Source organism: Lolium perenne, chromosome 7, assembly GCF_019359855.2.
Source record: "Lolium perenne isolate Kyuss_39 chromosome 7, Kyuss_2.0, whole genome shotgun sequence".
NCBI lineage: Eukaryota > Viridiplantae > Streptophyta > Magnoliopsida > Poales > Poaceae > Lolium > Lolium perenne.
Genome location: NC_067250.2, coordinates 18,517,209 through 18,533,026, shown reverse-complemented (window position 1 = coordinate 18,533,026; position 15,818 = coordinate 18,517,209). Strand labels below are relative to the sequence as shown.

At 42.3% G+C, this 15,818-nt stretch overlaps 1 protein-coding gene across 1 annotated transcript; it reads left to right on the top strand.

Annotated features, from left to right (window-relative positions):
- The first annotated feature begins 14,209 nt into the window (after window positions 1-14,209).
- LOC127311274 (glutathione S-transferase 1) lies at window positions 14,210-15,277 on the top strand. Its single transcript, XM_051341662.2, has 3 exons — window positions 14,210-14,442; window positions 14,522-14,570; window positions 14,677-15,277. The coding sequence occupies exons 1-3, from the start codon at window positions 14,293-14,295 to the stop codon at window positions 15,135-15,137; spliced, it is 660 nt and encodes a 219-aa protein (XP_051197622.1). The 5' UTR covers window positions 14,210-14,292; the 3' UTR covers window positions 15,138-15,277.
- The last annotated feature ends 541 nt before the right edge of the window (window positions 15,278-15,818 follow it).

Here is a 15,818-nt window from a genome sequence, read left to right as displayed (position 1 = left end):
ACTAGCGGTGTCTCTCCCATAAGATAAATAGCATGTTGGGTGAACAAATTACAGTTGGGCAATTGACAAATAAAGAAGGCATAACAATGCACATACATATATCATGATGAGTACTATGAGATTTAATCAGGGCATTACGACAAAGTACATAGACCGCCATCCAGCATGCATCTATGCCTAAAAAGTCCACTTTCAGGTTATCATCCGAACCCCTTCCGGTATTAAGTTGCAAGCAACAGACAATTGCATTAAGTATGGTGCATAATGTAATCAACACAAATATCCTTAGACAAAGCATCGATGTTTTATCCCTAGTGGCAACAGCACATCCACAACCTTAGAACTTTCTGTCACTGTCCCAGATTTAATGGAGGCATGAACCCACTATCGAGCATAAATACTCCCTCTTGGAGTCACAAGTATCAACTTGGCTAGAGCCTCTACTAGCAACGGAAAGCATGCAAGAACATAAACAACTCATATATGATAGATTGATAATCAACTTGACATAGTATTCAATATCCATCGGATCCCAACAAACACAACATGTAGGATTACAAAGAAACGATCTTGATCATGATAGGCAGCTCACAAGATCGAGCATGATAGCACAATTAGGAGAAGGCGACCATCTAGCTACTGCTATGGACCCATGGTCTAGGGGTGAACTACTCACACATCAATCCGGAGGCGATCATGGCGATGAAGAGACCTCCGGGAGATGATTCCCCTCTCCGGCAGGGTGCCGGAGGCGATCTCCTGAATCCCCCGAGATGGGATTGGCGGCGGCTGCGTCTCTGGAAGGTTTTCCGTATCGTGGCTCTCGGTACTGGGGGTTTCGCGACGAAGATTATATGTAGGCGAAAGGGTAGGTCAGGGGGCGTCACGAGGGGCCCACACAACAGGCCGGCGCGGCCAGGGCTTGGGCCGCGCCGCCCTGTTGTGTGGCCACCTCGTGGCCCCACTTCGTTTCCTCTTCGGACTTCTGGAAGCTTCGTGAAAAAATAGGACCCTGGGCGTTGATTTCGTCCAATTCCGAGAATATTTCCTTACTAGGATTTCTGAAACCAAAAACAGCAGAAAACAACAACTGGCTCTTCGGCATCTCGTCAATAGGTTAGTGCCGGAAAATGCATAATAATGACATATAATGTGTATAAAACATGTGAGTATCATCATAAAAGTAGCAAGGAACATAAGAAATTATAGATACGTTTGGGACGTATCAAGCATCCCCAAGCTTAGTTCCTACTCGCCCTCGAGTAGGTAAACGATAACAAAGATAATTTTTGAAGTGACATGCTATCATAATCTTGTCATACTATTGTAAGCATATGAGATGAATGCAGCGATTCGAAGCAATGATGAAGATAATGAGTAAACAAATGAATCATATGGCAAAGACTTTTCATGAATAATACTTTCAAGACAAGCATCAATAAGACTTGCATAAGAGTTACTCATAAAGCAATAAATTCAAAGTAAAGGCATTGAAGCAACACAAAGGAAGATATAAGTTTCAGCGGTTGCTTTCAACTTCAACATATTTATCTCATGGATAATTGTCAACACAAAGTAATATAACAAATGCAATAGGTAAATATGTAAGAATCAATGCACACAGTTTACACAAGTGTTTGCTTCTAAGATAGAAAGAATAGGTAAACTGACTCAACAATAAAGTAAAAGATAGGCCCTTCGCAGAGGGAAGCATGGATTACTATTTTTGTGCTAGAGCTTTTCATTTTGAAAACAAGAAACAATTTTGTCAACGGTAGTAATAAAGCATATGTGTTATGTATAAGATATCTTATAAGTTGCAAGCCTCATGCATAGTATACTAATAGTGCTCGCACCTTGTCCTAATTAGCTTGGATTAACACGGATTATCATTGCATAGCATATGTTTCAACCAAGTGTCACAAAGGGGTACCTCTATGCCGCCTGTACAAAAGTCTAAGGAGAAAGCTCGCATTGGATTTCTCGCTTTTGATTATTCTCAACTTAGACATCCATACCGGGACAACATACACAACAGATAATGGACTCCTCTTTAATGCATAAGCATTCAACAACAGTTAATTTTCTCATAAGAGATTGAGGATTAATTGTCCAAACTGAAACTTCCACCATGAATCATGGCTTTAGTTAGCGGCCCAATGTTCTTCTCTAACAGTATGCATACTCAAACCATTTGATCATGAAAATCGCCCTTACTTCAGACAAGATGAACATACATAGCAACTCACATGATATTCAACAAAGGTAAAAGTTGATGGCGTCCCCAGAAACATGGTTACCGCTCAACAAGCAACTTATTAAGAAATAAGATACATAAGTACATATTCTTCACCACAATAGTTTTTAAGGCTATTTGTCCCATGAGCTATATATTGTAAATGCAAAGAATAGAAATTTAAAGGTAGCACTCAAGTAATGTACTTTGGAATGGCAGAGAAATACCATGTGGTAGGTAGGTATGGTGGACACAAATGGCATAGTTTTTGGCTCAAGGATTTGGATGCACGAGAAGAATTCCTCTCAATACAAGGCTAGGCTAGCAAGGTTGTTTGAAGCAAACTCGAGTATAAAAGGTGCAGCAAAGCTCACATATAAACATATTGTAAGCATTATAAGACTTTACATCGTCTCCTTGTTGTTCAAACACCTCAACCAGAAAATATCTAGACTTAGAGAGAACAATCATGCAAACCAAATTTTAACATGCTCTATGTAGTTATTCATTAATGGGTACAAGGTACATGATGCAAGAGCTTAAACAAGATCTATATGAGCACAACAATTGCCAAGTATCACATTATTCAAGACATTATACCATTTACCACCTGCGGCATTTTCCGTTTCCAACCATATATCAATGAATGAGATAGTTCAACTTTCGCAATGAACAGTAAAGATAAAGCTAAGAACACATGTGTTCATACGAAACAGCGGAGCGTAATATCTCCAATATAAAGGATTGTGGGATCCGACTTTATTCAAACAAAACAAAAACTAAAGCAAACAGACGCTCCAAGCAAAGCACATAAGATGTGACGGAATAAAAATATAGTTTCATTAGAGGAACCTGATAAGTTGTCGATGAAGAAGGGGATGCCTTGGGCATCCCCAAGCTTAGACGCTTGGGTCTTCTTAAAATATGCAGGGATGAACCACGTGGGCATCCCCAAGCTTTGACTTTTCACTCTTCTTGATCATATTGTATCATCCTCCTCTCTTGACCCTTGAAAACTTCCTCCACACCAAACTCGAAACAAACTCATTTGAGGGTCAGTGCATAATTCATATATTCAGAGGTGACATAATCATTCTTAATACTTCTGGACATTGCACAAAGCTACTGAAAGTTAATGGAACAAAGAAATCCATCAAACAAAGCAAAACAGGCAATGCGAAATAAAAGGCAGAATCTGTCAAAACAGAACAGTCCGTAAAGACGAATTTTAAAATGGCACCAGACTTGCTCAGATGAAAATGCCCAAATTTAATGAAAGTTGCGTACATATCTGAGGATCACGCACGTAAATTGGCAGATTTTTCTGAGTTACCTACAGAGAATTCTGCCCAGATTCGTGACAGCAAGAAATCTGTTTCTGCGCAGTAATCCAAATCTAGTATTTACTTTACTATCAAAGACTTTACTTGGCACAACAATACAATAAAATTAAGAGAAGGAGAGGTTGCTACAGTAGTAACAACTTCCAAGACTCAAATATAAAACAAAATACTGTAGTAAAATCATGGGTTGTCTCCCATAAGCGCTTTTCTTTAACGCCTTTCAGCTAGGCGCAGAAAGTGTGTATCAAGTAACATCAAGAGACGAAGCATCAACAGCATAACTTGTTCTAATAATAGAATCATAAGGTAACTTCATTCTCTTTCTAGGGAAGTGTTCCATACCTTTCTTGAGAGGAAATTGATATTTAATATTACCTTCCTTCATATCAATGGTGGCACCAACAGTTCGAAGAAAAGGTCTTCCCAATATAATGGGACAAGATGCATTGCATTCAATATCCAAGACAACAAAATCAACGGGGATAAGGTTACGAACATTATCAATCCTCCCCATAGGTTTCTTTGTAGCATTATCAGCAAGATTAACATCCAAATAACAATTTTTCAATGGTGGCAAGTCAAGCATATCATAGAGTTTCTTGCATTTCTAGGAGCTTACTAGGTATCGGTGCTTTAATTTCCTTACCATCATTAACATTACTAGTGTACCTTATTCTATCCATGTCCATCTTTTCAAGTGTTCTTTTAAAATCAGGGAACATACCAAGCCTCTTATGCTTGATAAAAACTTTTCTAGCTTATTTAACTATATCCTCAAATTCTCTAGCAAGGACTTTTAAAACAAAATTTCTCTTTTCTCCCATCTCCATATCAGAAAGTGTAAGAAACATATGTTGTATTATTGGATTGAGATTAACAAATCTAGTTTCTAACATGTGTACCAAACAAGCAGAAGCACTTTCATAAGTAGGAGCAAATTTTAATAATGGTATATCTTCAAAATCTTCATCCATACTAACATGGGTGAAAAATTCTTCTATATTATCTCTTCCAATGATAGACCCTTGTCCTACCGGTATTTTTTTCAGAGTGAACTTAGGAGGAAGCATGATTAAATAAACAAAAAGTAAATAAAGTAAATGCAAGTAACTAATTTTTTTGTGTTTTTGATATGGAGAGCAAGACAGTAAATAAAGTAAAACTAGCAACTAATTTTTTTGTGTTTTGTTTAAGTGCAGCAAACAAAGTAGTAAATAAAATAAAGCAAGACAAAAACAAAGTAAAGAGATTGGAAGTGGAGACTCCCCTTGCAGCGTGTCTTGATCTCCCCGGCAACGGCGCCAGAAATTTGCTTGCTGCTTGTAGTTGACACGTCCGTTGGGAACCCCAAGAGGAAGGTGTGATGCGCACAGTAGCAAGTTTCCCTCAGTAAGAAACTAAGGTTTAATCGAACCAGTAGGAGTCAAGAAGCACGTTGAAGGTTGATGGTGGCGGAATGTAGTGCGGCGCAACACCAGGGATTCCGGCGCCAACGTGGAACCTGCACAACACAACCAAAGTACTTTGCCCCAACGTAACAGTGAGGTTGTCAATCTCACCGGCTTGCTGTAAACAAAGGATTAACCGTATTGTGTGGAAGATGATTGTTTGCAAAGAACAGTAAAGAACAAGTATTGCAGTAGATTGTATTTCAGATGTAAAGAATAGACCGGGGTCCACAGTTCACTAGCGGTGTCTCTCCCATAAGATAAATAGCATGTTGGGTGAACAAATTACAGTTGGGCAATTGACAAATAAAGAAGGCATAACAATGCACATACATATATCATGATGAGTACTATGAGATTTAATCAGGGCATTATGACAAAGTACATAGACCGCCATCCAGCATGCATCTATGCCTAAAAAGTCCACTTTCAGGTTATCATCCGAACCCCTTCCGGTATTAAGTTGCAAGCAACAGACAATTGCATTAAGTATGGTGCGTAATGTAATCAACACAAATATCCTTAGACAAAGCATCGATGTTTTATCCCTAGTGGCAATAGCACATCCACAACCTTAGAACTTTCTGTCACTGTTCCAGATTTAATGGAGGCATGAACCCACTATCGAGCATAAATACTCCCTCTTGGAGTCACAAGTATCAACTTGGCCAGAGCCTCTACTAGCAACGGAGAGCATGCAAGAACATAAACAACTCATATATGATAGATTGATAATCAACTTGACATAGTATTCAATATCCATCGGATCCCAACAAACACAACATGTAGGATTACAAAGAAACGATCTTGATCATGATAGGAAGCTCACAAGATCGAGCATGATAGCACAATTAGGAGAAGACGACCATCTAGCTACTGCTATGGACCCATGGTCCAGGGGTGAACTACTCACACATCAATCCGGAGGCGATCATGGCGATGAAGAGACCTCCGGGAGATGATTCCCCTCTCCGGCAGGGTGCCGGAGGTGATCTCCTGAATTCCCCGAGATGGGATTGGCGGCGGCTGCGTCTCTGGAAGGTTTTCCGTATCGTGGCTCTCGGTACTGGGGGTTTCGCGACGAAGATTATATGTAGGCGAAAGGGTAGGTCAGGGGGCGTCACGAGGGGCCCACACAATAGGCCGGCGCGGCCAGGGCTTGGGCCGCGCCGCCCTGTTGTGTGGCCACCTCGTGGCCCCACTTCGTTTCCTCTTCGGACTTCTGGAAGCTTCGTGGAAAAATAGGACCCTGAGCGTTAATTTCGTCCAATTCCGAGAATATTTCCTTACTAGGATTTCTGAAACCAAAAACAGCAGAAAACAACAACTGGCTCTTCGGCATCTCGTCAATAGGTTAGTGCCGGAAAATGCATAATAATGCCATATAATGTGTATAAAACATGTGAGTATCATCATAAAAGTAGCAAGGAACATAAGAAATTATAGATACGTTTGGGACGTATCAGCAGCTTTCACTAATGGACTAGTGGCTTTATCCACTTATCCTATAATTTTGCAAAAAGAGCTGGCAACGGGGTTCCCAGCCCCAATTAATTAACTCTCATTAATAATCCTCTTCACATGTTTTGCTCTGATTCATCAGTAAGCAACTTAATTTTGCAACAGACACTCCTCCATGGTATGTGAAATGTTGGAAGGCACCCGAGGATTCGGTTAGCCATGGCTTGAGAAAGCAAAGGTTGGGAGGAGTGTCATCCTTAAATAAACTAAAATACATGTGTAAACAAAAGAGAAGAGAGATGATCTACCTTGCTGGTAGAGATAACGTCCTTCATGGGAGCCGCTCTTTGAGAGTCTGTTTGGCAAGGGGGTTAGAGTACCCGCTACCAGTCGTTGACAACAACAAACACCTCTCAAAACTTTACTTTTATGCTCTCTATATGATTTCAAAACTTGAAAAGCTCTAGCACATGATTTAATCCCTGCTTCCCTCTGCGAAGGGCCTATCTTTTATTCTATGTTGAGTCAGTAAACCTATTTCCATCCATCTTAAGCAAGCAATTGAGTTGTTGTGATCCAACCATCTATATTGTGATATATTTAATCATGTCTTTTATTCTTCCTTGTTCAGTGCAAGTTTTATCTAAATGAATATAGCTTTGAAGATTATCGACGATTATGAGGAGATTATTATGATTGAGTATGCAAATTTTGCTATAAGCCTTAATATAAGAGCGCTGCTCGATAAATAAGTACAATCTGTTAAGTGTTCTCTGACCAAGAACGAAGTTTGCCATCACCAATTATGATTTCCTATGCACCTTTATTTGTGATCTCCTTTTACTTGTTTCAAGTTGAATCATATTGGGAAGTTGTTCACTAGAATGCCTTGTGTGAATTAATATGATGCTTCTTGTCCGTATTTTATTTATCGACTCTTCACTCCATAAACATGTGGTCTTGTTTACTGAGTTCAGTTTCGCTTGGGGACAAGCGAAGTCTAAGCTTGGGGGGAGTTGATACGTCCATTTTGCATCACTATTTTATATCACAATTTACTGTTATTCATTGGTATATTTCATATTTAGAGATGATACTTATGTTATTTCATCTATTTTGCATGTTTCATGATTATTGGAGAATCGCGCACCGGAGTCAGGATTCTGCTGGAAAAAGCACCGTCAGAATGCAATATTTCGGAAGATCAGCAATTGACGGGAATTATACTGAAAATCCTATTTTTCCAGAAGACGGAGGGAGCCAAAAGGAGGAGCCGAGGAGGGCCGCCATGGGCCCCCCTCATAGGCCGGCGCGGGCCCTGCCCTGGCTGCGCCGCCTTGTGGGGAGGGGGCCCACGACCCCCTCTGGCCTCCTCTCCTTCACGTACTTCTTCGTCCCAAAAACCTAAGCTCCAGGGGATAGTCGCGAAGAGTCACAGCCGCCTCTGCGGGGCGGAAAACACCAGAGAGAAAAGAGCTCTCCGGCGGGCAGGAATCCGCCGGGGAAATTCCCTCCCGGAGGGGGAAATCGACGCCATCGTCACCGTCATCGAGCTGGACATCATCTCCATCATCATCACCATCATCTTCATCATCATCACCGCCATCTCCACCGCTGCACATCGTCACCGCTGTAACAATTTGGGTTGGATCTTGATTGTTTGATAGGGGAAACTCTCCCGGTGTTGATTTCTACTTGTTATTGATGTTATTGAGTGAAACCATTGAACCAAGGTTTATGTTCAGATTGTTATTCATCATCATATCACCTCTGATCATATTCCATATGATGTCTCGTGAGTAGTTCGTTTAGTTCTTGAGGACATGGGTGAAGTCTAAATGTTAGTAGTGAATTATGGTTGAGTAATATTCAATGTTATGATATTTAAGTTGTGGTGTTATTCTTCTAGTGGTGTCATGTGAATGTCGACTACATGATACTTCACCTTTATGGGCCTAGGGGAATACATATTGTATTCGTTTGCTAATTGTGGGGTTGCCGGAGTGACAGCAACCTGAACCCCCGTTGGTATATCGATGCAGGAGGGATAGCAGGATCTCAGAGTTTAAGGCTGTGGTTAGATTTATCTTAATTACTTTCTTGTAGTTGCGGATGCTTGCAAGGGGTATAATCACAAGTATGTATTAGTCCTAGGAAGGGCGGTGCATTAGCATAGGTTCACCCACACAACACTTATCAAAACAATGAAGATTAATCAGCTATATGAAGCGAAAGCACTAGACTAAATTCCCGTGTGTCCTCAAGAACGTTTGGTCATTATAAGTAAACAAATCGGCTTGTCCTTTGTGCTAAAAAGGATTGGGCCACTCGCTGCAATTATTTCTCTCGCATTTTACTTACTCGTACTTTATTTATCTGCTATATCAAAACCCCCTGAATACTTGTCTGTGAGCATTTACAGTGCATCCTTCATCGAAACTGCTTGTCAACACCTTCTGCTCCTCGTTGGGTTCGACACTCTTATTTATCGAAAGTACTACGATACACCCCCTATACTTGTGGGTCATCAGCCGCCGCCAATCCCATCTCGGGGGATTCAGGAGATCGCCTCCGGCACCCTACCGGAGAGGGGAATCATCTCCCGGAGGGCTCTTCATCGCCATGATCGCCTCCGGATCAATGTGTGAGTAGTTCACCCCTGGACTATGGGTCCATAGCAGTAGCTAGATGGTCATCTTCTCCTCATTGTGCTATCATGTTAGATCTTGTGAGCTGCCTATCATGATCAAGATCATCTATTTGTAATGCTACATAGTTGTGTTTGTTGGGATCCGATGAATATTGAATACTATGTCAAGTTGATTATCCATCTGTCATATATGTTGTTTATGTTCTTGCATGCTCTCCGTTGCTAGTAGAGGCTCTGGACAAGTTGATACTTGTAACTCCAAGAGGGAGTATTTATGCTCGATAGTGGGTTCATGCCTCCATTAAATCTGGGACAGTGACAGAAAGTTTTAAGGTTGTGGATGTGCTGTTGCTACTAGGGATAAAACATCGATGCTTTGTCTAAGGATATTCGTGTTGATTACATTACGCACCATACTTAATGCAATTGTCTGTTGTTTGCAACTTAATACCGGAAGGGGTTCAGATGATAACCTGAAAGTGGACTATTTAGGCATAGATGCATCATGCATGCTGGATAGCGGTCTATGTACTTTGTCGTAATTCCCTGATTAAATCTCATAGTACTCATCATGATATATGTATGTGCATTGTTATGCCTTCTTTATTTGTCAATTGCCCAACTGTAATTCGTTCACCCAACATGCTATTTATCTTATGGGAGAGACACCACTAGTGAACTGTGGACCCCGGTCCATTCTTTAAATCTGAAATACAATCTACTGCAATTGTTCTTTACTATTCTTCGCAAACAATCATCATCTTCCACACAATACGTTTAATCCTTTGTTTTCAGCAAGCCGGTGAGATTGACAACGTCACTGTTACGTTGGGGCAAAGTACTTTGATTGTGTTGTGCAGGTTCCACGTTGGCGCCGGAATCCCTGGTGTTGCGCCGCACTACACTTCGCCGCCATCAACCTTCAACGTGCTTCTTGGCTCCTACTGGTTCGATAAACCTTGGTTTCTTTCTGAGGGAAAACTTGCTACTGTACGCATCACACCTTGCTCTTGGGGTTCCCAACGGACGTGTGTGTAACTGCACGCATCAAGCTCTTTTTTTGGCGCCGTTGCCAGGGAGATCAAGACACGCTGCAAGGGGAGTCTCCACATCCAATCTCTTTACTTTGTTTTTGTCTTGCTTTACTTTACTTTATTTACTACTTTGTTTGCTGCACTATATCAAAAACACAAAAAAATTAGTTGCTAGCTTTACTTTATTTACTATCTTGTTGGCGTTTTCTATATTAAAAACAAAAAAAATTAGTTACTTGCATTTACTTTATTTACCTTTTGTTTATTTCATCATGTTTCCTCCTAAGTACACTCTAAAAGACATACCGGTAGGCCGAGGATCTATAATTGGAAGAGATAATATAGAAGATTTTTTCACTCATGTTAGTATAGCTGAAGATTTTGAAGATAAACACTTGGTAGAACTTGCTCCTACTTATGAAATTGCTGCTGCCTCTTTAGTACACATGTTGGAAACTAAATTTGTTAATCTCAATCCTATAATTCAGCATATGTTTCTTACACTCTATGATATGGAGGAAGGAGAAAAGAAAGATTTTGTCTTAGAAACCCTTCTTAAAGAATTTGGTGGTGTAGCAAAAGAGGCTAGAAAAGTCTTTATTAAATATAAGATGCTTGGCTCTTACACCAACTTTGCTAGTACCCTTGAAAAGATGGACATTGATAGAATAAAGTACACTAATAATGTTAATGATGGAGGGGAGATTAGGACATCAATACCCTGCAAGCTCCTAGGAATGCATGAAGCTCTAGAAAATGACCACCCCTCAGCCGCCCGTCGTCCCGGCCCTTCTAGCCCATCGCTGCGTGGCCATGTTCGACGCCGCAAATTGGGATAAATTATGATAAATTTGTATTTTTCAATTTCAAATTGGGACAAAATTGTTTGAACTACTACCTCCGTCTCAAAAAAAGCTTCTCCACTTTCTCGATGTGTCCATGTACATCCGTATGTATGATTTGAATTCTATCCCAACTTGATTGGGAAGATTGATATGTATTTGATCCGAGAGGCTGGTACATGCTTTCACTTTTGGGATCCCTTCACTTTTATAAGATGTTCATGCATGCTAAAATTATCGCGCGTATTACTTAGCACAACTAGAAAATTGTACGCCAAAATACAGTGGTTAAAGCCATCTACTGAATAACAATTCTATACTATCTAAATCATCTACCACAACCACATAACTGCTAGGACATGGATGACACCAAATAAAACTGCCTAGATGAATCTACTTTTCTCCTCTCCCATCACTTGAAGTTCATGTTCTAGATTTTCTACCACTTGATCAAATACGGCAAGATCTATCTCAAGTATCAACTTCTCCTTGCAAATAAGCTCCGAATTCTTCTTTTTTCCTCCACAGTACGCTTCAGCTCGAATATCATCAGGTTTTTACGGGCCAATTCATCACCTAAATTAGCCACCTTCTCCTCCAAATCCATCCTCTGGCTACACCACTGGGTTGATTCATCTTGGTATGCAATGTACCATGGATCATCGGCTTGCCTAGCAAACTGTAACAATAATGGAAAAAGAACAACTGAAATCACTCCAACATGCCATGACGACACTTCAAATTCAACGGTAGTACAGAGAGAAGAAGATAGATACCTACACTTCCGACGAGGTAGGAGAAGTAGAACGTGGCCACGAAATGATCGAATCCCCACCCTCGCCAGTGTACCCGCTATGAACAGACATTGAGGACTATTTCGCACCTGCAAACTCCTATTAATTACGGGAACCAAATCGATTAGGGGGCTGGGGAGGCAGAAGCGGAGGTCTTACCAAGCTATACTACCAATTGGTGCGCGGAACAAATCCCGGTCGTCGTGGGCGGCGGATCTTCTTGCGACGGACTTTCCTGCGGTGGGTACAATGCGTTTGGACGAAAAAAGTGATGGAGCCATGGTTGACGTACAACACCGCAGTCCGTCCGACGCCGCCGGGGGACAGAGCCGGCAGTGCGACGAGGCGCCGGCGATGGCTGCTCCATTCGAGGGTGGGGAACGCCAGCGGTTCTCTGATGACTAATGAGATACACAACACTAGGTTCCGACCATGTTTAGCATAAGATTCACTTTAGATTAAGCTGCAAAAATAGTCACCTGCTGGGTCTAGCTTAAGAAAAATTAATTAGCGAACTTGTTGCTTCTCTCTAACTAAAAGTAGGGATATATGCCTTTTCACTAAGGGCGACCCCAGCGGTCATTGGCTGAGGTGGCCCCACAGAGCGGCTCTATATGATTTTCTCTAAATAAATAGACGACCCCAACGGTCATTGGCTGCGGAGGCCCCACAGAGCGGCAATGTATGATTTTCTCTAAATAAATAGACGACCCCACTGATCATTGGCTGCGGCAGCCCCACAGAGCGGCAATATATGTCTTTTCCTGAAAAATACACGACCCCATTGGCCATTGGCTGCGGCAGCCCTATAGAGCGGCCCCATTTGTCATTGGTAGCACCGCGTATACAATCAGGAAATAAAACGGCCCACACGTCAGCGATAGATGGCTGCTCCGACGTGTCTCCTGACCCTACCCGTCAGCACGAGACGGTCAGCGAGGAACTGCCCCTGTGCAGCCCCACCCGTCAGATTAACGGTCAAGGCCTCTGACCAGACGGCTACCGGCCGTTCCAGCATTTGTGAGTGTTTCAAACTAGAGGGAGGGGAAAACTGAGAAAAAATTAAGCGGCTGGGGAAAACTGAGCACAACTAAAAATCCGAGGGCACGAAAATAGAAATCCCTTCTTTCAAATCCTAATGTTTATGCATCGATGGCAATCTACTCCTGCTTGTGCGTTGTAATTGTGGATCTTTAATCTGCTCAGAGAGATTGTTCATGGATTTCTTTGTGTATGCTTAAATCCTGTACCGAAGGAGGTTCGATCCCTCGAAGATTCTTTAGTTCTCGGAACAACACCAAAATTCAACATCATGGACATTTCAAATATTGTAGAATGAACAACTGGATTGTATACATGTATGCGAATTTGATACATAACCACAATAGTGTTTGTACATGTCCCTCTGCTAATTCATATTCTTATTTAGGCATACACAACCATCAACAAATTATCATCTGGAGACATGTGACACGGAGAACAAAACCTAACTTATCATCTTCATGTGGGGTCGGTGTCAGAAAACCATTTCAGCTGGTTTGTTTATCTTTTGTTTGTTTCAGGCTGAACGTGATATGGGTTCCAACTTTGCTTTTTCGAGGAGTCTTAGCTTTTAGTGTTATAAACTTCTCATGGATGTTTCTTCTGTGTTCTTCACATTCCCTGCACTACAAAGAATATGTGTTACTGTTGTTTGGTATGGTACATATGAAGAGGAGAGCGGTGAAACATCTGTATGCATTTGTTCCTGTTATGTGTGATATATAAACCCTACATTCTCTACATCTATTTGTATATTTGACATTTTTTTTGCCGGGTACTAGAATATTAATTATGTATATGTGATGCACATGTTTTGTTAAGAGTGCTTGTTCTCTCAGCATACTATAAAGTTCTATACAAGTTGCCTAATTGCTTCCTATAACTAAGAGTATTTCAGGAATTATGGAGATTTTTACCTTAATTGCTTTCATTAAAACTTAATAGATACATTGTCATATTGTCAATTTATTTTAATCGCTGTTATACAAAATGAACATTGGCACAAACTTCACTGTATGGTGCGCAAAGAGGCACACCTAAATGTAGTGAAGCTAATATTCCCATGGGCAGATGGGCTTATGCAGCGTGACTGCGCAAAACCAGGGCAGCCTAGTCAAGTCAACGGGTCAAAAGATACAATTTCCCTGCAACTACTCACATTTTATTTCATGAGATCTGATCGAAAGAGACAAGCATAAAATTATGAGCGCGAAGCAGGTCTAGACTAAACTAAAGTCGATGTAGACTCTAAATATTGAGAACGATCAGTCGTGAAGTCTTGTTCTTTCACTACCCTTGGGTCAGACGGGTGTGGTGCTCTCTCCTCACTCTGCGTATAAATGGAGAACAACCTCCAAGCCTCCTCCCACACAAACTACAGAGCACAGTGTTGCTCCAACAATTGCCATTTCTGTAGAGCATCCATCACGTCCACTGACAAACATGTCTCCAGTGAAGGTGTTCGGGCACCCCATGTCGACGAACGTCGCACGGGTGCTGCTCTGCCTGGAGGAGGTCGGGGCCGAGTACGAGCTCGTCACCGTCGACTTCCTCGCCGGCGAGCACAGCAGCCCCCAGCACGTCCAGCGAAACGTAAGCAGACGATCGATGATTTGTCAGTCGCCGTAGCAGGTGATGATTTTCTGACCGAGCTGTTACTCGTTCCTTGCAGCCGTTTGGGAAGATCCCTGCGTTCCAAGATGGCGAACTCGTCCTGTTCGGTGAGCCATCCATCCATGATCCATCCATAGTTCCATACACAAATCATTCAAGTCTGTCATGTTAATCCACTCGCTTCTCTAATAAATCGGCCGAGCGAGTTTACAGAGTCCCGCGCTATCGCCAAGTACATCCTCCGCAAGTACAGGACAGCCGACCTCGACCTGCTCAGAGAAAACAGCGGCATCGAAGAATCAGCAATGGTGGACGTGTGGACGGAGGTGGAGGCCCAGCAGTACTACCCGGCCATGTCGCCGGTGGTGTTCGAGTGCATCATCTATCCGGTCATGCGCGGCACCGCGACGAACCAGACCGTCGTCGACGAGAGCCTGAATCGCCTGAGGGGCGTGCTGGGCGTCTACGAGGCCCGGCTGGAGAAGAGCAGGTACCTGGCCGGAGACTCCGTCAGCTTCGCCGATCTGAACCACTTCCCGTTCACGTTCTACTTCATGGCGACCCCCTACGCGTCGCTGTTTGATGAGTTCCCGAAGGTGAAGGCATGGTGGGAGGGGCTGATGGCGAGGCCGGCGGTGCAGAGGGTCTGCAAGAATATGCCTACGGAGTTTTAGTTCACTAGATGTTTATGTGTTCGCGTGTGTGTTGAAGTGAATTTGATGTTGAATAAATAGATGGATGCTATGTATCAGTCCGTTCCATATTATAACATGTTTTGACAAAGTAATTTAGTTTACCAAAACATTGAGACAGAGGGAGCAGTATGGACTCATATCTAATCTTTACTGCGTCATCAGTTACTACTCCCTCGTTTTTTATAGGAGGTGACATGTAAATTTGATAAAAAGATCAATGTTTTCAAATTTCGATCAAATATATTGAAGAAAATATCAACAACTATAACATTAAATAATTATATTACTCCGTATGAAGATCAGAAGCAGCGGCTATCTCCACGCGCTCTTTGTCTTCCTCGCGCTTGTACGCGAAGAACGTCAGGAGCACCTCCTGCTCCTCGAGAAACTCCTCCTCCTCCTCCTCGGCGTGCCGCTCTAACACCTTCCACCAGTGTGGCTGCGGTGTCTCATCTTCATCGCTTGAAGTCACCGTGTCTTTGTTGTCCTCCAAATTTCTTTCGCCTTCGTCGTCGTCGGAGGACGAGTTGAAGTGCTCCTCCTTCACCACCAGAGGCGCCTGCTCTTACATAGGAGCCTACTGCTCTACATGGAGGCGCTTCGCTTGCGGGTACTACGGGACGCATGAAAGTCGAGTGGTCTGCATTTGCCTGTCTATGT